At 34.0% G+C, this 24,742-nt stretch overlaps 4 protein-coding genes across 4 annotated transcripts in view; 2 read left to right on the forward strand and 2 right to left on the reverse strand.

Moving 5' to 3' along the window:
• Positions 1–1,673: 1,673 nt before the first annotated feature.
• On the reverse strand, positions 1,674–9,125 carry LOC131844249 (integrator complex subunit 8). The gene is made up of 9 exons (XM_059193083.1): positions 8,773–9,125; positions 8,247–8,456; positions 7,520–7,617; positions 6,992–7,122; positions 4,672–6,265; positions 4,180–4,342; positions 3,475–3,829; positions 2,993–3,236; positions 1,674–2,449 (listed from the first exon to the last, which is right to left on the reverse strand). Exons 1-9 carry the CDS (start codon positions 8,888–8,890, stop codon positions 2,210–2,212), a joined length of 3,153 nt encoding a protein of 1,050 aa, XP_059049066.1. The 5' UTR covers positions 8,891–9,125; the 3' UTR covers positions 1,674–2,209.
• A 1,620-nt stretch (positions 9,126–10,745) lies between these two features.
• On the forward strand, positions 10,746–13,018 carry LOC131844514 (lipopolysaccharide-induced tumor necrosis factor-alpha factor homolog). The gene is made up of 3 exons (XM_059193427.1): positions 10,746–10,868; positions 11,741–11,933; positions 12,292–13,018. Coding segments are annotated over exons 1-3 (309 nt in total). The 5' UTR covers positions 10,746–10,867; the 3' UTR covers positions 12,407–13,018.
• A 2,585-nt stretch (positions 13,019–15,603) lies between these two features.
• Positions 15,604–22,426, reverse strand: LOC131844310 (lipopolysaccharide-induced tumor necrosis factor-alpha factor homolog). Its single transcript, XM_059193163.1, has 3 exons — positions 22,207–22,426; positions 17,828–18,125; positions 15,604–16,428 (listed from the first exon to the last, which is right to left on the reverse strand). The coding sequence occupies exons 1-3, from the start codon at positions 22,217–22,219 to the stop codon at positions 16,323–16,325; spliced, it is 417 nt and encodes a 138-aa protein (XP_059049146.1). The 5' UTR covers positions 22,220–22,426; the 3' UTR covers positions 15,604–16,322.
• A 1,725-nt stretch (positions 22,427–24,151) lies between these two features.
• LOC131844505 (uncharacterized) overlaps positions 24,152–24,742 on the forward strand; it is a 54,967-nt gene continuing 54,376 nt past the window's right edge. Inside the window, exon 1 of the mRNA XM_059193414.1 lies at positions 24,152–24,616. Within this exon, the coding sequence (XP_059049397.1) occupies positions 24,152–24,616 (465 nt within the window). The remainder of the gene's footprint in view (positions 24,617–24,742) is intronic.

Here is a 24,742-nt window from a genome sequence, read left to right on the forward strand (position 1 = left end):
TTAATTTAAATTGAACATCATATTGCTCTCTTTAAGCCAATGTTCTGTAAAACAGACAATATCAATATTATACTTTTCTAAAAATAATTGTACAATTAACTCGCTGTCGGGAAAACTTTGTATGTTCTGATGAACAATTATTAATTCTGATTGCTTTCCCTTTGTCTTTGTGAGCAGTTTAAATCTGCAGTCATAGTACTTATGTCACAAATATTAATAGAATTATTTGTTATGTCAGTATTTTTATGTTTAAGTTTACCATGTAAACTGTTCATGTAGTCAATATTATAAGCCACTAAAGTGGCTTATTTATTTTTAGATGATTTAGAAAGATACATTGCATCTTTTGTCAAATAAAAATCACTAACAAAACTATTAGTATCAAAAAATGTAAAAATGTCACTATGACGACATGTCAATGTATGTAATAAGTTATTCAGGTAATGTACCTTACTGTTAATTTTTCTATGAAGATGTCTAGTTGTGTAAGGAAAAGCGCACAATACAATCTTATACACATTTAATTGTAATCAATATTCAATTCCTTTAATTACATTAAAGACATTTATCGAAGCTATTGTCGTTATGAAAAAAATAATATGCTACTCTACTATAGTTGGAAATGAAATTTCGAGACCAAAAATGTAAACAAAGACTCGTCATTGTTAAAGTGACATCTTATGTTTAGCCAACATTTCTGCAAATATCTAGTTTAATTATAAAAAAATATCATTCACTATACCCGAGACCACAATTTCATATGCGTTCTAAAAAATTTTATACAGGTATTTTAATTTATTGCAAGGAATAAATAAACTTGTATTAATGTAATCAATTTTTTTTATTTTATTGTTTTGTGTTTTTCATGGATATAATAACATGCACTAAGTTCTAACTTAATTTATTTTTGCAATTCGACAATCTAGCCAAGTTAATTTCCATTCTAATGTAGGAACCCCTCTACAATACATGATTATATGCTTATGCTATGAATATTGTGTAATCAGTAAAGAAACATCTAAATGCAGAAAATCTATAAACGCGACAATATAAAATCTTATAATTCTATATATAGAGAATATATGACTTGCTTGTCACATCTGTGTATGACCATGGTAATGTACAGTAAAAAAAAAAACAAAGTAACGCATAAAAGTATTTACTATATTAGTTGTATATATGCAATACTGATAAATATACAGTATCGGAGAAATATACTATTGGGACAACATATAATTACATTTATATCTGAAAGCTTATTTCTGTAAAGATATTTACAATAATAATGATCATATTTATATATTAAAAAAATTATGTCTGATACATATAGAGTTTATATGTGTAATATTTGATTATGTATAATTATTTGATGTATACTATATTATTATATTATATTATTGTGTATTCGTATGTATGTATATATATGTAAATTTGTGTATGTACTATATTTTATTTTGTTTACATAAGTGTATACAATTTTTATGTTTCCACTAATGCGCCAATTACTCTATTTTTTTTTTTGTAAATACTCTCTTTCCAAAGGTTGTCTGTAAGAGATTGCATTAGCGATAAGACCGCCTTTTGTACTTAGTTTTTTTTTTTGTTTTTAATTCGTTCATGTCCTTTATATGTTGGTGCAATAAAGTGTTATAATAATAATAATAATAATTTTAAGCGCCCTCAAATGGTTTGATTCGGATTATATATATTTCCTATTATTACAGCTTCGTGAAAAGCTTTTAGGAACATTGCGACAGCTTACTGCTAAATGTAGCCGTTATTAAGGCTCTGTGCCACCAAAATTCTCAGATTACCATTGAATCTTTTTACTGTGGGAAGCTTCATGTCTTTCATGATTATGTTAGTGAACACCGGTAGAACATTAGTGTAGCATCCTCAGGCTCATATCAACTGCGGTGATGTCCATATTCACGTGACATAGTGAGCAATAAGCGGCCGCATTGGCATATTGCACGGTTTTGCGTCATATGTTGTCTGTAGTAGCGACCATGTTCATGCGGTGCGCTACCTAGTACACGGGCACCTTTAGATCGGTAAGTTGTACAGGTTCAGGCGACGTACTGGTTAATGAGTACTCGTTAAAGAATTGCGCGGATTCGCTTTTTATACCGTACAGGTTCAGCCGACGTACTAGTTGGTAATCGCTCGCAAAAAACTTGCACGGCTTCGATTGGTATATTCTACCGGTTCAGGCGACGTACTGGTTGGTGAGCGCCCGTAGAAGGCGTGCGCGGCGCGTGGCGGCGGCTTCGCGCTGTATGTCTTCGCTGTTGTTGGCGTTGAGTTCGAGCGCGCCGGCGGCGGCCACGGCCCGCGCGCGTCTCCCGCCTTCTCCGCGCCGCGCGTGCAGCGCCACGCACACCTCCAGCAACGTGCCGTCCCACAGGCATCCGTAGTACGCGTCCATAGCGTCCGCTGCGGTGCCCGTCTGAAAATTTACACAAATAATTAAAAGCTCATTCAAATATTATATAGTCATCTAGTGCGAATACGAATTTTTAAGTACATATTTTACTAAGTTAGGTAGAAGAACGTCAATGCGTTCTAAGACTAAGTATTAATTAATAATAACTTAACGGAGGGTTTGTTTTTCGAACTATTCTAATGCTGTTGGTTAATAACTACCCTTGGACTTTGTAGCTCCACCTAGCAAAAAATGGAGACAAGTACAAAGGGTACTCAATACTCGTGACTTAAGGAGCGGCTGAAAACAAACTCTTGAGGTATAATTTTAGTCTGACGCGGTGTCATCAGACTAAAATCAAGAAATCGAGTCGATACAAGGCTGAAATTACAATACCTAATAACTCAGTCAATTTTACAAAAGGTGAGTAGGCCTTTTTATATTTTAACTAGCGATCTTCCCGGTCTTAGCACAGGTAATGCACCTTTTTTTATACCTTGTCCACTTTTCCGTACTAGTGTCAGTACAGAAGAACGTATAGTGTCGAGTTTTGCACGGCGAGCATACCTTTTCCGCGAGGCACTTAAAGGCGGCGGCGTAGTCGGGCTCGTCGGGTAGCTGCGCGAGCGCGGCGGCCTGCGTGGGCGCGGCCAGCGCCTGGCAGCAGCGTGCGGCGCGGCGCGCCACGCCGCCCTCGTCGGGCGCGCGCTTCGCGAAGTGCCACGAGCCCGCCGCCAGCGCGCACAGGTACCGCCGCAGCGCCGCGCCCCACCGCCCGCCCGTCGCCTCCACGTCGCCGTACAGCCGCAGCCTGCGACCGCGTACCACACCCGTAAACTGGCATGCCGACCGTACGAGGATCCTCGTATGAAATACGGGAGTTTCATCCCAGTACATTCATGTGCATTGATAATATTACTATACTCGTTTCCGGCGATCAGTGAACTTGGTAATAATTTTAAAATAAATACCTTCAACTAAAATATACTATGAGTCGCTAATCTTGAATTTTTATAACTTTCAGCATACCCTACTGAATAGGTACTCACCATGATGTATTATATGGATACAACTTCAAACTTCGTTCCAACAGATCCGTCACAGATTCAAGAATATATTTTAAGTTGCTACTGTAATTGTTAACATTCGATATAGTTGATGGCCACAGTGACGTGTACTCGACCACGAGTTCTAGGGAACTGTCATCTATTAGAAGGTTGTGAATTTTAGCAAGAAGGGAGAACATCACACTGATAGCTAGTGGCTCGCGGAGTGTAGCCAAGAATGCGTTGAAAGCGTTCCTTGCATCTGTGGTTGCGTTTGGAACGTCTCGAGAGTGTGACGGTACACCGCCGGCATTACGCTTTACAGGACCACTGGAGCCATTGTTATATATTGATAAAGCTGAAACAAACATTTAATACGAGTCAATCAAGAGCTCTTAACACTTTGTAAATTGACTACTTTTCATGATAGTTCAAATAACAACAATAAATAAAGCATCTATATAGCGCCTTCTATTAATTTTTTAATAAAATTGAAGGCGTCCTATTGAAAATTATGCACAATATGAATCCTTCCTTTAGAGTATATTACCCAGTTTTCTTACACATTTACCAGATTCTTTATTTATATGTATGTACGTATTTATCAACATTTGCAAAAAATCTTTGAACAAGCCTAGATCATAGTAACAGTTATACAAAGGACGTTGTAAAATGTTACGTTTAATTGCATAGTATTTGATGCCATACCAATATCCCATAGAGGCCTAGGGAATTTTCTGGTGGCTTTTCCCCTCTGTAGTTCAAAGCAAGCGGCACATAGAGCGGCGGCTATCTCGCCTGGACCGGTTGTCGGAACCACGCCCTCCCACTCGCAAGCGTTCACTAAACAAATCCAGCATGCTTCTATTACCTGTAATAATTATTTCTGTTATTTAAATACTTCATTCATCATTATCTAGAGAAGAAAATGATTTATTGACACTAATACTTCTTTATTATATAAACATTTATAAGATAGACGCCATAGAAAACTGCAAAACATGTTTGAAAATTCGGTTGGAAAGTAAAATTTTTTCTTCTTCAAAAGTAAAATTCTTCAAGTAAAATGTCTCTTGCATTCTATTTGCTGAAAGCCGAAAAGCTCTAGTTACCAAACTGACTCTACAGAGTAGAGCTAAGTCGAAGTAATCTGTCTTTACCTACTTTCAATGCATATTACATAACGAAATTGGGATATACCTGTGGTCTTGGCACGATTCCATCACCGGAGTTCGCCGCAGCTATACAAGCTTTGCATTTATTCGCGAGTCCACTCAAATTGATGCGATGGTGCGGCCATTCGCTAAGCATTACATTTACTTGCAACAATAAAACTTCCCAGGATAACTGGCGACAAAGTCTATATAAAGTTGTATCGGTCCCTCCACCCAGTTGGTTTCGAACTTCACCTTCTAATACTGATAGCAAAGATAACGCAGTGCGAGAGCATCCCGCTTCAGCGCGAGCACGCGCCGTTCCTGATACTACGTAACCAAAGTCTTGCAAAAATCCTCTAGGCAACGATGTCAAAGCATTGCCTAAACCACCGACGGGTTTCCAAGAGGGGCTTAATTTCCATAAAGGTGATGAAGGTGCAGTCATAGCTAGTTTCACCAAGCACATTCGCACGTCGTCGGCTGTAGATGATTCTATAAGCCGTTTTTTTAATCTTCCCATTTCTAGTTCAGGCACGGTTTTGAGTTCAAAATCTGGTGTTTCCCAATCATCCGTGAGCAACTCACGTGGTATGTCCATATTCTCATCATCATTGTTTATTGGGTCATTGATTATGGTCTGTAATTCTTCATCTGTTATTAATTTCTTTCTTATACGTTCAGCAGATTCACCAACGTGTTTTTTTAAGTACTCATCTATTCTTTCTACAGGTAACCTACATTGAGATGTAGCTAAATGAAGGAAGAACATTTTTAAATTAGCCCAATCATCATTCGATAATTTAGACATTAAAACTGGTGCTAACGCCCAAAACAAGAGATCAAAGAACTTAATGCCAACTGTTTTGAATTTGTTTAGAAAATCAGGATGAGTTGAAGGTAAACCTCCTTCAAGTGCATATCTTACGGCGTTGAGTGCTGATACTCTATTAAGAAGATCCCTAGCAACAGTGAAGGCTCCACTAGATGCTGACCCTTGGATGTCCAGTTCCACTACTTGCCTATGAACCATTGGAATCTCTCGTGTTAAATTGTCTGCTTGAAGTACAGCTATAATTCCCGTATAGTGATTGGCAATAGACTCCTGTAATTTTTGTAACAATGAGGGTTCCTCATTCAGTACTTCACTGCCTAAATTTAAAGCTCTGATGTACCCCAATATGTCTTCCTTGGCCATACTTGCATAATAAAAATCCCCCCAAGGCATGTCCTTGTGGGAGCCATATCCATATAGGGATACCTCTCTTTCCAATAAATTTGAGTTTTCCCTACAACCAAGTATATGTTTTGTGGCCATATCATGTTGACCATAAAAAAAATAATTGTAACAGAGATCGAAGTGAATTTGCATTGCAAATTCATACTGATTAATTACAATATTTCCAGCATTCCAGTTGTGGTTTATATCATTAGAGTCCTCAGTGAGGTGGGCAAATGCATCCATGCTTGGAATTTTAATTTTTGTTGGTTCTCTTCGCCTTTCTGGTGACAATTCAAAGTAAGATAATATTTCTTCTAAGTATCGTATGCTATTCATTCGCGATACCTCTGACATTCTTAAGATCTTCTCGAAATTTTGATTTAATGGTACATACCCGCTATCTGCTTGCATACCAGGCCTAAGGCAAAAAAAAATTAAATTATTTTTTATTTATTTATTTATTTATTTTCGGAAAACCAAGGCTATTTACAAACATAGTTATAAACATAATTAAATGATAACGGCCACTTATAGGTTTTCACGGATAGAAACGTAATATAAAATAAATTACAGTGCTAACACGAGAGGCGTGTTTGTGTTATAAATACTCATAAAATCATATATCAAACAATAACAATCCACTAAATTAAAACATATGCTGAAATTAACAAACAAACATTTTTGAATAATGGAAATGCATATAAGTAACATTAAATTCAATACCTATAACTCAAAGAATTGCCTGCTCATCACGGCCCTCGCTAAAGATATTGTATCGGAAAACAAATCAATATCTAACACCCTACTTAATCTATTGAAGTTATTACTTGCTCGCCACATATAACTGTTTTGCCTATAGTTAGATGATACAGAAGGTATAGAAATAGGAGTAAATCTGGTACGTTTAGCTGGTACATTAAAATTAAATTTTGAAAGTAACTCAGGACAGTCTATGACACCGGAGGCTACTTTGATCAAGTAAATGATATCAGCAATTTCACGGCATTTCTCAAGGGTTTATTATTATACTAAAATAATTTGTTTACAAATAGAAGTAGAAGCCATTTATTTAATTTTATTAATTTACCAGTTCCATTAATTCAATATTTTAGAAAGAGCATGTTATAGTAATGTTTAGACTTACATATGCATAAAAGACATTTTTGTTGATTTGGCATATAATGCAGCTTTCACTGGAAATCTTAGTATCCACCTATGGTACAGAGTTAAAGCAAACTGAACCTGCGGCTGTTGTAATAAATCTTGTGAAATCTCCTGTAACCAAATATAACAAAAGAAAAAGATCTTTATTATGTATATATGTATTCTCATAAAACTAAAAGACACATTTAAAACAGCAAAATATTGAATGCTCATTTATTATTTAAATCATAGAACTGTGTGTTTTTGTAATTAGTGAAATGAGATTCTGTCCAATATTACATTGATGTATGAATTAACTTGTGTTGTAAACCTAAATATGATTTATTTTTAAAGGGTGTCAGAAAAAGATTGCTCAAGTTATAAGCCTACCTAATAAGTTATGTTCATTATATATACATATATATAGTAGGTACATATAATACCTCTTTAAAATAGATTCATTTAAATAAGGAGTAAAACAAATTATTTAGAAATAATGACAGGAATACAAAAGATAAAAGTGTCATACCTGTGGTGGTATAAGAAATGCTAAATCAGATGCCATGTATACCAAATCTTGCATCAATTGTTGCTGGATTTGAGGAGGTAGTTTAGTTTCCAACACATCTATAAAACAAAACAAAACATTTAATTATAGAAGCAAACAACAGTTTTCAGTTTTAGTGGCTACTGATGAGGTTTTTTTATTGGATGATAATGGAATGATGCACCCGCGTGCGCTAACGGTTTACGCTGATGGGGCACCAGTGGAGGATGGAGGATAAGATGAACATGAAGTCTGGTCAGTTAGCCAGTCGTGATAAGCTCATCGGGAGTTTATCACAATGGTTTCCGCGATGGGGGAACCGCGTGGAGGTCAACCTGACATGATACATTGTTAGTAATGGGATCATCAGTCCACATTACTAACACTAACAATCCCCTTCCCCCTACTGATGAGGTTAGTAATAGGGAATAGGACCCTAATGATAGCAATTTACCATGTCATATTGACCTCCATGCAGTTCCCCTGGAAACCAAGTGATCAAGATTGGCTAAATGACCTTATCTCATTCTCATCTTACCTCCACTAGTGCCCCTTCAGCTCATATTGTTAGTACGGATCCATTATTCTATTGTCATGTCATTGTCATAAAAAAAAACAGTTGCTACTTATTATTGGGTGAGCGATCAGATTGTTTGCCATTGAAATTTATGAAAATAAAATAAAAGTATTACATTTAATACTTGCATACCTAAGTTCCAGTGAAGTGTTGCTGCTACTTTGAGAGCTAAAATTTTCAGAGCAAGCTGTTTACGACTAAATTGCAAAGATGTTGGTGTCGTCTCAGATGGTGGGCTTGGTGGGGCATCTACATCTAAAACTCGTTCACTTGTTGGCTTTGAGTTTGCGTTTTTAGTATCCACAGATAGAAATTCTTCTATTAATTCACATGGTGATGGCTCTGTAAACATAAATTTTATATATTACTAGTTGTTAACCACATCCTACCTCATCATCTGCACAAACCTTCATTACCTATTTTGCTAATTCAAAACTGTTTTTCTAAGACATCAGATAGCATATGGCTGTGATTAGGATACAATGTAACTTTATTACAAAATTAATTAAAATCCAATCAACAATTAACAATGATTGAGTGTGTGAGAATATTTAATGCTGAATAATGTCAACTATTAAATAGAAAAAACAGGAACCTTTTCTTAGGTTAAGGTTATGAGATATAATTATTTTTTAAAACACGGCACGATGAAACTTACCTGGATTTGGTTTATTTAAATGGCTTTTGAGGAGGTCTTGATTAAGCAGAAATTCGAACCATAATATAGTGTCAGGAGATATAGGTACAGTGCCCGGTCGTAATAGATCTACATCCATGACTATTGGTAATTAAACCGTTATGAAATGTTATTATTGTAATAATGACGATAATTCAAGGTACAAATAAATGTTATTATTTATACTTCATAAAATTTAATTCGATTTTGAAAATAAATTATTTTATTTGTAGATCACAAATATCGCAGTTTTAAATTAACTCAAACTATAATAAATGGGTAATTGTCTTTAAAACTAATGCACTAGAGTTGAATTCCTAACAATCATTCTATCTATACTTGTATCAGTTTATTATTAAGCATTTGACATGTGCTCTGTGCTGTCATGTGTCAATTGTTTTTTTTCTGGCTCCGGCGATTTTGTTCTGGCGAATTTATGTTATTCGCCCGTGGCTACACTGTAGGATATAATTGTCTTTAAAGTATGCATAAAATTCTTATATATAATCATTATTTCAATTACTTGTAGGTATTTTAAGAATATGTCATTATAGCTATATTCCTCTATTTTTCTCATGCTATCACTGAAGAAAAATGTAGTAAAAAATGGCTAGATGACAATTCCGCAGAATTGCCAGTTATTATACTATGTATTTAAAACTAATTTTCGGGGATTGAATTCTATATTCTGAACTGGATTTTGGGATAAAAAATATTGAAATGAATCAGTATAGAATGAATTTCTATCGCAGCCCAATAAGTGGCTTTATGCATATTCACTTTCACGGGCGAAGCACAGTTAAACAGGATATACCTAATGTGCATGTAAATATAGACAAAAAGAACGAGAAAGAACGTGTCATGTAAAGACAGCTAATATGACTAATTCACCTGGAATTAGTAATTATACTGATACTGCCAGAGTCTTTCGCCCGCAACGCTGGACTAAATTTTTTTAAAGTGGGGATAATCCATTCTGGTCACCTGACTGCCTCAGGGGTTGGATAAGTGGGCATCGCCGGCCTTACCGATTAAAAATCTGATGACAATCTACCTCACCATAGTGTCAGAGTCACGGGGCCGTTGAGTACCTACAGTACCGTGGTTTTGTGACCCGCGTGAGCTCAATAAGGATTTTTTTCCCGTTCCCTCGTCTCCGTACCACCATTTCAACTCCCTTTGTATGGACGGCAGACAAGAACCCTGATATTGAAGCTCACAAAGACCTCTCCCGCTCCGCACGTATCTCTACAGAGGAGGATAGGTAGGATAGTCACTGCAGGAGGCTCGCACCTTCAATGCGGCGATTAATGACTGTTTGCCAACAGTTCTGTTCACGATTTCATTTGCAGTAACAATTATCACCTGTCGCCTTAGACTGGACCTACCGTTAATTGGAACACGGCAAATATTTATTAAAACTCATGAACATAATAATATGTTTGAGGTGAATTATACAAGTTGCAATTTTTAAGGCCTTTGTGTACATGTAATTTTATATTATCTACTGAGCTGCATATTAGGCCGTGAGTTTACTGGTATGTTGCTGTAGGTATAGAGCAAAATCTACCTAAGCACTACTATAAATAATTATATGTACAGCATTCTGAAAGAAAAGCTTTCAGCCTGTGCTCACACAGGACAAATTGAACTTAACTATGTAAAGGACTAATAGATACTTATATGATGATATTTGTGTCTGTCTAGTACCGCAAAGTATTACACTTGCATCCTTTGTGGCACTACTGTTTATGTCAGTAATTAAAATTACAGCCCTGTAAGATTATAAATCGAGGCGCATATAGAAATATGGCCAAAGCGTGATCCGTGCTAATGTGTCTTATCTTTGTGATAACCAGCGAATATCGAAGTTTTTGTAGTTATCATTTCCAATTACACCGACGCTAGTGCTGTCGAAAAAGAAATTTTAGCAAATTTTGTTTTCGAACGTACTTATTCAGTAGTGAATAATAAAATTATTGCATATGTATAATAGTTAAATATTCTGTTCATAAAAAAATAAGTGGTTACTGGGTGGTTTCTCTTACAATCGGAAAGTGTACTAAATTATTATAAAAGTAAGTACCAAATGTTATTAAATATTGACGTATGTGGATTACACACATAAACTATACATGTATGCATATATATAGGTATATATGTGTCTGACTATCTATTATGAATTTATTGATTAGTAAGAATTTTAAGAATTTATTGATTAGATTACCGGAGGATTCTATTGATTTTGTTTTGTTTTTCAATTACAGTTATTTGGCTCAACTGAAGCTGTTTGTATCATTTAAACTTCTTTTGTTGTTTAATTATTATTTTTCCTAAAATTGTAGGTACTATTTGATATTTTGTATTATGTATACAAAAGATCTTTTTACGTGTATACCTATGTGTTAGGCTCAAAAGTGAATCATGGGAACGAATACCTAATTCGTGTTAACACTCGTATAACTATCTTAATAATGTTTACTCCTATCTACTGGCTCTTATCCTATCCTTATCCTATATCGGGTAGTAGTGTTTTTTATAACAATATGTAATTGACAATATAATAAAGTTCTATTTATTAGTCATACCATGTTAGCTATTCCAGTAACGATTATTCTAAAGAAATCGGTTAAAAAATTGAAATATTGTTTAAATAACAGTGACCTAATCATATAGAATAGATGCTTGAAAGTTTAAAATGCTTCTATTATCGTCTGCGTGATATTTTTCATTGCAGCTCAGTTCCTATTGATCGTAGCGTGAAGTTATATGTAGGCTATATTTATTCAGAACGGCTATAGGCTATATTATACTACGGCCAACAGGACCAGATCATCAATGAAAAGGGGATCAGACGACGCGACGTGGCGCAGGTTAGCGCGCAGTCTAGTGTACCTAAATTTAGATAGGACGTCCGTTAGTTATAAAATACTTCGTTTCAAATTTACAGTGCAGCCCAACGACTACCAGCAAATAGGTCAAATATCTCATGGCGTCAGTATAGAGATGGAGCTGTTGCAAGCGGGTTCGGAGCCGATGGGTATGCGTTGCATGTTCTGCCATGAAGACATCATGACGAGGGCCAGCTACAGGAACACAAGCACGACACATATCGTTGCCGCAGTACTAGCCATATTCTTCTGGTTAGTATTATTGTACTGTATATTGACTCGAAGGTACCAGTCAGTAGCCAAATATTAAGTAGACAAAGATAATTATTTTTTATTGAATTGTGAGACATAAAAGCATTTATTTAATACGCCAACTTGAACCCAAAAATCTTGAGTTAGAAATCAGGCTGCCACAAAACTATCGTGGATTATTTTATTTTTAAAAATTACTTAAATCGAAATAATCATGAAAACAATGAGTCAATATGATCTGTCATTGATAAAATTGTTTTTATTTATTAATTCCATACTACATAGTTTCACCACGATTGAAGTCGGAGTTAGAATTATGTTATGCAATAAAGTATTAAATTCTAGTTGTCTGTTTCAGGTGGATGTGTTGTTGTATAATACCATATGTCGTGAAAAGATGGAAAAACGTTGAACATTACTGCCCGAATTGTCATAGGTATTTGGGCGTTCATGCAAAAAATTCTATATTATAAAGGCTTGACACGATAGAATGTAACGGAAAGAGGATTATAAATTGAAATCCAGCTTTCACCGAATAATGTTTTTTTTATGTAGGTAACTGGAATGGTAAACAAGTTAATGGTCTATCTAATGTGGATGGATCATCATCAGACATGTGTTACTATTGCGAAGAACTAAGAAGTCATGCCTGTTATCATGTAATTTCGTTTAAAGGAATAGAGAATTTTAATAAAGGTTTGGGAATTATTAATTGAAACTGGTTTGAACATTATTTTTAAATATTTAATGTCAATTATGACTCCAGATGCAAGAATGGTTTTTTAGTTAGAAATATTTTATTTCTAACTAAACAAAATAGAGTCTAATATATTTACAATAAATATCCCTAATTGTTTTAAAAAATATCTAGCTATAATTACTAGGTTTCTTTGTCTTTCCTGTTTCCGTTACTTATAGGCGTAGGTATACGAATAGTAAGGCATAGTTAAGTTATTGCATAATAATCAAATTATTTAAATGTAGACTAATTCATACTGATTCATACTAATTCATACTAATGTTATAAATACGGAGATGTTACCTTTTTACGACTAAACGACTTAACGGATCTTAATATAACTCATTTGAAAGTATTTTCAAAGTGTCGCAGAAAATACATGTGAATAAATAGTTTCAACATAGAATTCCTTTTTAGTGTAGAATAGATAATTCTTAATTCAAATAAACTTAAATTTAAGTTCTTAGTTACCATTTTGTTAATAATAAAAACTGTTTTCAGTAAATTTTATTATTGCCATAGTAAAGTCACAAATAAAGTATTACTGTATTGTTTTGTTAATATTTTGATAATTTCTGACTTTACTTCCCACATAGATACATATGTCATACCCTTGCTACACATATATAGTGTTTTAAGTTTTTGTAGATATGTAAATAGTTTTTGAAACCATTACATTCATATACGTTACTTTAAATTTCACAATTAGCTGCATTATATGTGTAGGTACGACGTACTGTTGCTTATTTTTTTTTATTATAATATATATAAAAATAGTCTATGCGCCGACCCCAAATAATGGGATAAAGGCAAGGCAATGATGATGATATAAAAAATAGTCTGCTTATTGTATAAGTACGTTGATCAATATCTACCTACTTATGTAGTGTGATTTAGTCTCCAAATACGTAGAAAACTTAAGGGGTCGCCAAATACCAAGGTATGTCGCTAAATTATCTTAATGATTTATCAATTTACGCTATCGCTGGAAACATTACTTTTAATATAAAAATAGATAAGTTCATACAATTATCTATCATTGTAATGAATATATTCGACATTATTGGTCATATGACTGTACTAATTCTTTTAGGGACATTATTACATATATCTAATATAATATCACAATATAAGCAAAATTTATTGTAATCAATGTAATATAATATTTCGAGTCTCAATTTGACGAGATATTACAGATGCTTTGAGAATTTCGGTTGGAACTAAAAACAAAATTTGTTTGTATGTCTGTATTGCCATAATTATCTATATAAATATTGTATTTCAGTACCTATACAAAAACACAGATTGTAACAGACTGATTGTGTATTATCAGTTTATTATCATTTGTATTGATAACCTGATCGAGGTTACGAATATCAAATAAGCAGTTAAGTAAACATTAGAAAAATAGTATTTTAATCGTATGGAAATTTAACTATTTAACTATTACTAGTACCCACTTGTTCTGATCCATAAAAAAATATCTATCGATGTACTATAGATTGCAAATATAATCATCTAAATGAATATATAATATATATATCCTATATATATATATTATTATTACATATAGAAAAAATATAGTCAAATTGAGAATTCCAGTTGTTTTGTAGTTAATAAATGCACCAGACTAGCCGGCAATTCTTATTTAAAACCCTCAAAGAAGTTCTAGAAACTTCACAATCTACATATCCTATTTGAATCAAAGTTGAGCAATGACAAATGACAAAAAATTGGAAACGACGTTTAACTTTATAACGTGATTAATCAATAATAGACTTAATTATTTCATATCATGAATTCTACTATTTCGTTGAATATTAGATACACTAATTTACTTTATTATTATTTTTATTAGTTACATTCTTGTTAGCATGGCATGACCAATAAATAAAATAAGTTGTTTGTCATCATTATATTATATAATCAACAAAACACATGACTATTTCATTATAAAGTTAAATATTAAGTAATAATAATAACTAATACCTACCACAAGTAAAATTACTTCTAATCTTATATTTATGTATAGTATATATATTATTAATAGTAGATAATAATTAAATATTATAGTATAGTCCTTTTGTCCAAGTCCGATGCAAATAATAGTATTGTTACAATGCTATGTAATATTTTTATAAATAAAAAAAAAGCCTTAATATAGAAATATATTTATTTTAATTACAATATAATTGTATTGTTGTATAAATATTATCACAGTAAAGAAAAAGCAATAATAAAAACAAATAAATACATTTAGGCTAGACTATTTTAGTCCAAATAGTTTCGACATAATCATAGAGAGATGTTTTACATATAAAATACAATAAACTGACTTAATTAAAATGTTCTGCCTGTTTTATTTTCATATTTAGTAGACAAGTATAATATCTATATTTATGTAGTTACTATACAGATGAAGACTTTGGTCATAAATATTATTTGATATAATTTAAAATTACGTTTAGGTATATTGCGACATTTTGCCTATTTATTACCTTATATAAAAATAAACATATCACAGAATATGATTTTTCTTTTCTTCATTTTACTATTACTATTATTCAGTATATATCTTATTTATGCAATAAGTACAAAATATAAATAAGTAGTGAAGAACTCCACACCGTATTAGGGTGTGATTAGATTGAGATTTTTTTAAAGAGACCATTAATGCTAGTATGTATTTAGTCTCTCATCTGGTCTGTTGTGCCTGTAGAGCTGAGACTACTAATATAGCTAGTCAAGCTTTTTCTATATATATAACGCATAGCCCTCCTGGTATCTTCACAGGCTTCACGAAGCTACATCACCATTCCAATATTACGTAAGCGGACGTTGGCTCTTGCTTAAAAACAGCTCCGAAAAAGAGTATTGTTTATAGAACCTATTGTATACAAGTGTTTATATATAGGACAGTAGCCAGTTATTGTTTTAGCGTTTTCTCTATTGAGGTTTAGTTAATTATTAACTAAACTTCAATAGAAAATATTACTACTGGAGTTGCGACTTTGATTGTGTAAAATCAGTGGTTTGTGCCCTAGTTTTGTATATTAATGGATCCCGGGCGAATCCAAGTTCGAAGTTAGATAAAAATAAATAGCTCTGAATATATCCATATGGCGTCATTTTTCCAAAGTCTGCTTAATTAGTACCTTTGTATAACACATAATATATATAGGTAATTCAATTTATACAATACAGTCAACGGTTTGAATAGGTAGAAATTATACAGGCAATGTACATTCATAACGGCATTCCTGCTAATGATTGTTCACTTCGACAATATCATGTAGAACCCATTTGTTGTTAAAGAAAATATAAACAAATACCAACAGTTGCATGCTTCGCAGTGATATACATTAAATACATTATTATACGAAGAATGACAAACCGATTAGAATACCGCCGTTTTAAATACAAATAGATTTCTATAAAACTTGAGAGATAGAGTAGTCATAAGGCAAGACCTAATGCTATAACTTACATGTATCAGACAATTCGAAATTAGTTATTAATACTAACTATATCTACATGTTTATATATATGTATTCAAATACAATTCAATTCGAGTGTGGCCATATAAGATTCTATTTAGCGTTTTAATACTTTAAGATTGTGGAGCCTGATTCGCACCTAGCAGTATTTAATCAGGACGGCATATGAGTGCCGATGAAAGCTTTGCATGAAGGACAGTAGTGGTTGGTGGTCTTGCATGATCTCATGCAGTAAGGTATGAGGCAGCCACAGCAGCATCTGGAACAGGCGAAATATGATTAGGTATAAAATAAAAAAGAAAAAAATAAAGGAACGTTTTCAACAAAAATATAATATCAAACAATAATATGCTATGATGCCATACGGCTCGGTATATACACAGAAATACATAAAATATTTTAGTGTATATCAGTTAGTCACATTTGTGAGACACCCAACCCGCAAAGTGTAACGTCACATTTTCTAAAATTTTAAAAAGTGTTCTCCTTTTATCCACCCATGCCCACTTCGTTGATTTCTAAACAATGTCACACTTTGACGATGCACCCTTACCGTGTGATATTACGTCACGTAATGGATGTTCACAGTGTTCACTAATCGAAATTGAACAGTTTTTCCAAAGAACAAGTTGAAATACGAACATAATTCTACAGTAAGATTTTATAGTAGTGGTTACGTCGTTTAAATATTAATGTACCTTCCACATACAATACTTTACTTAACTAACCAGCTTCGTATACCTATATCCTATCGATCACTTATTGGTTGAATATTCCGGGACACATACGCAAAGGATTTCTGAAATATATAACTGGCCGCTAATAAAGCAAAAAATCATTTAAATGAAAAAAAAGAAAATATAGGTCGTCTTCTGTCATTAATAAAATACCTATGATATAAGATTTTTATACCGATAGGCGTTATACAACACAGTTCTGAAAAATCACTTCTAGACGAAGATACTGTCTGTGTTCAAATATTATGTTATCTGTGCTGTTATATACAGTATTTTGCAAATGCTGTTTCGTTATTTTTCGCAAAAGACCGACTCTATTTTCATGTCACCCGGATGTCTTATTCTGCCTGGAACCTGTGCGCTGTTCTTTAACAGAACTCTGGTTTGTATTGCAAGTCTAGGTACCGTTAATTTATAAGAATTTGTAAACACGCAATCAATGACTGCATAAGTGTGTGGAAGATCGCCTTGTAGGTGCGGTTAAATTCCCGTATGTAGAAGTTATTTTTTATTTAGTTACTTTCTTTTACTATTGAAATTGCGTATTATTTGATATAGCGACGGGATTCTATTATGCATATATTCAGCCCGATGGGAGTTTAAAAGGATGGTTATAATTTTGAATGTTTTGAAGAAATTTATTTCGTGTAGTTCGCAAAGTATAATATATATATATATATATATATATAGATAATAATGATTAGTAAAACTAAGTATGTCCAGTTATACAAATATGATCGGTATGTACATAACATTAAGCTACAATTTATATAAAAATCTTTAATTTACAAATTACGTGACACATTCAAGATCACGGGCAGTTCTTTACACACAATCGCAACAATGGCGTAATAGACATTTGTTAATTGTATTTAATAACAAAAGATTTTATAAATGTTTATGGTATATTTATGTACTCACCCAGCTAAAATACATAGAGCTGCGGAAGCGATGTGTGTTCGATTGTTGGCTACGTATTCGACTCTGGTCACTATGGATTTGTTGCACGTCGCGCACGTGGTACCCGTGGGGCCCGGTCCTAGTTTTCCTGGTCGTACAACTGTAACTACAGGTGGGGAGGTGATGACTGTAGTCCTCGGTGGTGCCGAAGGTACATTTATGCCTGGTGGTGGCGGGTTACTGCCGAAGTAAGAGGGTGGTGGTGCTGGAAATGTGGCCGTTGACTCGTATGGTGGCGGCAGGCCCATTTTGTTTTCCACTGAAAATAATGCCATATGTCTACTAAATTTTCAAACTTGGAAAATTGAAATTATTTAGATGATTGTTATAAACTTTGTTAAAATTGAAAAAATAGGAAAAGTTTACAATAGGCGAGTAAGAGAGGTCCTCCGTCAGTCTGTCTAACTACTTTACTGACACTAAATTGCAATTTTTAATAGTTTCATATGTTGTCGACTGAAAGCTATAGTAAAAAAATATTACAAGAATCTTATACATAAACTTTCTTTTGAATTTCCTTATTAACTACTTGTAGCTCTATTGGTTATTCAGGTACCCAACATACGAAGGATCGCTAGTATGTACATTCCAAATATGGTTTATATTGTTGCCGCGTACTTTTCTATTTATAATTGAAAATAATAATAAATAATAAATTTATTTTATTACCATAGATGTTTTACAATTATTTTTTTTTTTTTACATATCAACAATCACATATTCTTATTTATATACTTCCTTAAGCCGGGGCTGGGATCTCCTTGTAAGCATAATTAAATACTTGTGATAGGAGATCACGCTCTTCTAGGGTTATTTATTATTATATTAAGAATTTGTTTCTACTGTAAAAGACTGTGTGCGTGCGTGTGTGTGTGTGTGTGTGTGTGTGTGTGTGTATGTAAGTGTGGAAGGGTGTATATTACATTGTGACTACATTCCTCAGGACTACAGTCCAATCGCTCATAGACCATGCTGTCATCCAGAACTGTACAAAATAGCTTCAATTTCGTTATAGTTTTTAGATTTTAGCCATTTTGTTAAAACTTTTTTACAGGTATAAAGATTCATAGGGTAGATGTTAAGAATTTTATTTACAGCGTTATAAATATAAGTCGATTGTTTACCAAACTGTCTTCCAGCATAGGTCGATCTAACGGGTTGTACAGGTGCTACGTTGTGCTTCCTTATTTTGCTTAAAGATTTGGAGTCATAAAAGAGGTTTTTATGTACTCTTAATATTACTTGGATTATGTAAAGTTGCCTGGAAGAAAGAAGATCACACATCTGATAGAGCTTTTCCGTAGGAAATCTATGTTTCTGGAAATACATAACTTTTAATAAGGATCTCTGAGCTCTCTCAAGTTCTAGGAATTTAGTCTTTGCTGCTCCACCCCAGACAGGAATACAATAAGTTAGAATAGATTGAGCTATTGATGTATATATTTGATTTAACAATTCCTTATTTGTTACTAACCTTAATGTTCTAAATAGCCATACGAGTTTATGCATTCTGGACATTACAACATTTATATGGGCATACCAGGATAAACGCTGGTCAATAATTAAAAAAAATATAAAAGCAATCTTCATTCATACCCATGTAAGTATAGTGTTTAATATGGTGTAAACTCTACATTAATTTCAGTTCTTGACAAGACTATATGAAAAATAAAATTCCTAATAGTCCGTTTTTGTAAGCACATTTGGTTCTAATGAATAAAATCTAAATATCTGAGGTCTACATTTCTATTTACTGTAAAATAATTTTAGCATATAGAATAGTGTACCTAATTTAAGTATTTTCATAGGTACTTTACCTACGATAAATTAAATATATCTTTATTACAGCAGGCGATATAAATAGAGAAAAAAACATCTATTTAGTTATTTTATTATTCTGACTTTATATAATCTATCATTAGTTTTAATGTAATTTTGCAGTTTAATAAAGAGAACAGAGTGCGATGTATCTAATTATTTAAGTTTCTTGGTTGACTTAAGGCAAATATTTATATTATACGATAACGACATTTATGTTAACAATTTCATATTGTATGATTACGAAACACTTAAGAAAATATATTCATTGTTATATTAAGATGATGTGTCATTCGTTTGACCTGTGTTAACTTTATTATTGGAATAAACATTAGCACAGCTACAGCTGCAAAATTCATTGATTGCTAGTATGAAATGTCAAATGACTAATTCGTTCTATTGCTACCTACTAGGTTTTACTAAAAGCTATAGAAACGATTTTAAAATTGAATGTCTAATGAGTAAATATTTTAATATATAGACTGAGTTACAATGTAATTTATTTTTTGTTTTACATTTTCATATTACTTGTAAATAAATTTGTCCTGGCCGACTGATGTTTATGTGGGTACAACAGAAGTATAGGAATCGGTGCTTACAAATTTTGAGAACAGATTCCTTCTGCGTTGTAGTAATCCAGTAAGAATGAATCCTAAGACAATTTGAGGTGTATACTGAGTAGAAGGTAGGAAGAAAGGAAAAGAAGGAAGGAAGAAGGTAGAAGGTAGTATTACATACTAATAATATATATACTATAATACTAATACTATAGCATATTATATTAATATACCTAACAGTATTCGTTTCAACATTTCAAGTTTGAGATAAAATGTAGTGATTACTAAATTAGATATCATGTATCTTCAAGTAGTTCTAATAGTAATACTGATAAATTATATCAAATCGCACAAATATTGCGACATCACACTACTAGTATCTTGTTCAGAAATAAGTTAAAATAATAACACTGTCGAAATTAACTACGCTGCAATCAGGGCGTGTCGTACAAGGTTCAATGTGAATGGAATCACCAGAATTTCTTGTGGTACTTACAGGAAACGTAATGATCAATACATCAATATGAAAAGTCTATGTGATAATGAAATAAAAAATAAATAATTTAGATGTAGGTCTATTCCACGGTATATTGCCAGAGCCAGCTTCTGATGCAGCTAAGTTATTGTACCTAGTGGCTGGTATCATTAATAGTTGTTTTTTTTGTTATTTACTCACTATTTTTGTGCCCTAAATGTGACGACCACAATCCCTTTGTAAAAAAAATCAAGATTAAAATAGGAGTAATAATACAATATTTATAGTCTCCACATGCGTGTTCATTCTGTAATACATATACATATGTTCATTTTGATTTAAAAATAATACTCGAATAATATGCCCTTGTAATTCTCAAGCCTGGAAATGATAAGCTAAATCATATTTTGTACTAATTTTGTCAAGCGATAAAAAATATTTATTTAACATTATATTATTATATAAAAACCATAATAAATATTAATTGTTCTTCTTTTCTGTTTTATACTATATACCACAATGTCACGTTTCTAGTTTACAATCCCGAACAGAACCCAAAGCTCAAGAGTTTCTATTGGATAGTTAGATACAGTAGAAAAATAACTCTCAGGTGATAGAAACACCGATATTAATCAATGTTAAAATGGGTAGCAGTAACAACAGATTCATCTGCCGTATTGGATTCAATTATTGTTAGCAAAACGTAGACTACATGTCTTGTATTGCGACATCTAGAATAATATTATATGTATATATTTATTTTATTTACAATTTGCCTTTATATTAAAAGACTTTAAAAGTGCGTATATACCGCGGAAATTGTCTATTTTAAATATTATCCAATCACTTCTAACCAATATTTTATTAACCAATCACTACTAAACTCCCAAACTTGGAGGGAAGACCCCAATCAGAGACCAACATTACCCGCCAAGGAGTTTGCAAAAAACAAAGAAAAATATCTATCGATAGCACGAAAAGGCATCTGTTAGTAGGGCCTAGTGTGTTCACATTCCCACTATCGGCAAACGGGTTTCGTAAGTTTAAGTTAAAACGAACTTTTAGTTATGATGTCTAATGTGAGAGATTCCTATTATTATCCTAGATTGCATATAGTCTCTTTAGCATAATATAAGTCATGACATATCCAAATAATGTAAATATACTAAAATATTCTAAACGAATTGAACCTTCATTTTATTGCGGTAATAATAAAGGTGAAAATACAGGACAAATTAAAAACTAATTTACCATCACAAAATAATTTAAAGTACTTGACAAATAGGAAATTTTGCATATAAATACATATTTACTGTTCAAGTAGATATTTAGTGTTTGTATATAAAAAAGTCATTATTATTATGGTACCTATTGCTTTAAAAACTTATCGTATTTGATTATTGTCAGGGAATCAAAACTCAATTACTACAATGATTCTACTTAAGATTTCATATTATTTTAGTGATCACACTTGAAACCAGTTTACTTACTTGTTGCGTCCATTGTGAGGAAACTGTAACCTTCGTGCTGATTTCTAAATCCTTTCTAAATTGTTACTAAGTACTATAATCAAGTCCAGATAAATTAAAATTAAACAACTATTTATTCTTTTAGCAAACACAAATTAATACCAAAATCTATATAGTTTCGATGTAGTAAATATGGTAGAATGTAGCGTTATAGTCTTTCGATGTTTATACGATGAGTGAGGGCACTGTTCGAAGTGCGCGGGCGCCTTACGTCACGCAAAGTGGAAGCGAGACCACATTCGATACCCTACCGCGAGTGATAGAGATAAAAAAAGACTCACGTAATATGCGCTTACTTATTTACCGACAGAAATTTTATAGACGCGTAATTACGATCGCATTAGATATATGTGTGCAATAAAGATTATACTTGAAATTATTTTCTGCACCTACATCTCTACATCTCTCTACATCGTCCTTTTTTTCGCAAACGAATTATCGAGAATACATTGATAGCTTAGATTATAGCTTAATGTGGAAGACAAAAGGCTCGTAAACTTCTATATGATAATAATATTGCGAATTTGCGAACGGACAATTGTATGTAACTTAGTATTACGTACCTACCATATTTTATCAATAAGGAGTACCAAGTCGACCACCCAAAGAGTTGAGTTGAGTTGCTGTATGAATTAATATATATTAATTCAATTGTCTTTACGTACGTAATTTTTATAAATTACTAATATCCATTATTGTTTAATACCTTCCTATTATTTGAAAGTTAATACTCACTGTTTAATTATTCTAGGTCTGAAATATTTGTATATAACGTATTTATCTTATATATAAAATTCTCTGAAAACCTCCGAAACGACTGGACCGATTTTTATGAAATTTTATATGTATGGTCTGAGTTCATACTAACTACTTTTCATACCCCTAAGTGATAAAGTATTTTTCATTTATTTATGATGTGGTATTACAAATACCTTAAATTAATTTTCACCCTTTGACCACCAACCCCCATTTAATAGTGATATTAGTACTTAAATTTATATGGCAGACAACGTTTGCCAAGACAGTTAGTTAATATCAGAATAGTACTATGTAACAATGGTTTAGAAATTATTTAAGAGCAACAGGCAACTTTCTTGCCTGTTTCTTGAGTGACGAATAAGTGGTACCTAGATTAAAAAAATAAGTCTACGTAACATTATCTTATCTATGGTATGACTATTCAAAACGCTTAAATTTAAGTTTATTTCACTTCATTCAGCCTATATATCTTCTATAATTGTGATGAATTAAACACCCACCGTCTAATAACATTTCATAAGTTGTAAAAAAGATGCTGACGTATAAATCCTGCTTCCCAACGCTTTAATATGTTACTCATTATAATTGTACGAATATCTACAATGTGCACCCTCTTAGTTTTCTTTCTACGTATTAAGTCTAATATTATTTTTCAATTTGTTGTTTTTCTACTAGTATGTTTTCATGTTATTATTATTTACTAAATAGTGTATAGATGTCAGCACATTTACAAATGCTTTCACATTTTCTTGAAACTCTCTACTTGCTACTACAAAGTGCCATCTGTACGTAAATCAAAGAATTATGTTCTGTTGTGGTATTCATAAGCGGAATGAAGCGGGCAGTTAATCTTCTCTGTCAAGAGATGGAGAAGGCGAAGGCGGGTGGGGTTCAGGGATGCGCGCGCACGGTTACATAACTACGGTGGAGGTTTCAGGAGCGCGCGCTGCGGCGTGTGCGGGGCGCGGGGCGATCGATGCGCGCCCGGGGGGAGTCAGTCGAGCGGCGAGCGAGCGACATGGCGGCGCGCCCACCCCGCGCGGCGGCCCCGCGGCCCGGGCCGCGCGAGTAGGTCGCCATGCGCGATGCGGTATGAGGCAGCGCCGCGCCCGGCGGGCCGGCCCCCGCTAGCGGCGCCGCCCCCGCCATGCGAGCGCCGCCGCTGCTGCTGCTGCTGCTGATGGCGGCCGCGGGCCTGGCCGTGAGTCCGCTCGCGCGCCTCAACCCCTGGCTGAGCGCGTGCGACCTGGAGGAGGAGGGCGCGAGCGGCGTGCGCGAGTGCGGGGGCGCGGCGTGCGGCGGCGGCGGCGGCGCGGCCGAGTCGCTGACGGTGCGCGACGTGCCGCACCTGTGCGCGCTGGGGGCTGTTGCACGAGCACGACGCCTTGCCGAGTTGCGGCTGCGCGCCTGCTGCGAGCGCTCGCCCGCCTCCGCACTGGACCAAGGCGCGCGCGCCGAAGTACAAGCCGGCGGGGAACGCTGCGAGCGCACGCTGCACGACCTCCTTGGCCTCGACGCGATGGTCGCGCGCGTGCACTGCGACTTCGTCGACATCCTCAGTCGCTACGACTGCGACCAGTCCTACTCCGTACACACGTGTGAACAGTGCCAGGTGAGTGATACACATATCACGAGCCGGCGACCTCATACATACTTAAGTTTCCATGTACTTATGTGTACTTTTAGTGATTGCAGCAGCAATAAAATTATAGAAAATAAGTTACCAAGATTTGACAAA

This window comes from Achroia grisella, unplaced genomic scaffold (genome assembly GCF_030625045.1).
Source record: "Achroia grisella isolate CSIRO2021 unplaced genomic scaffold, CSIRO_AGI_Agris_v1 utg402, whole genome shotgun sequence".
Lineage (NCBI taxonomy): Eukaryota > Metazoa > Arthropoda > Insecta > Lepidoptera > Pyralidae > Achroia > Achroia grisella.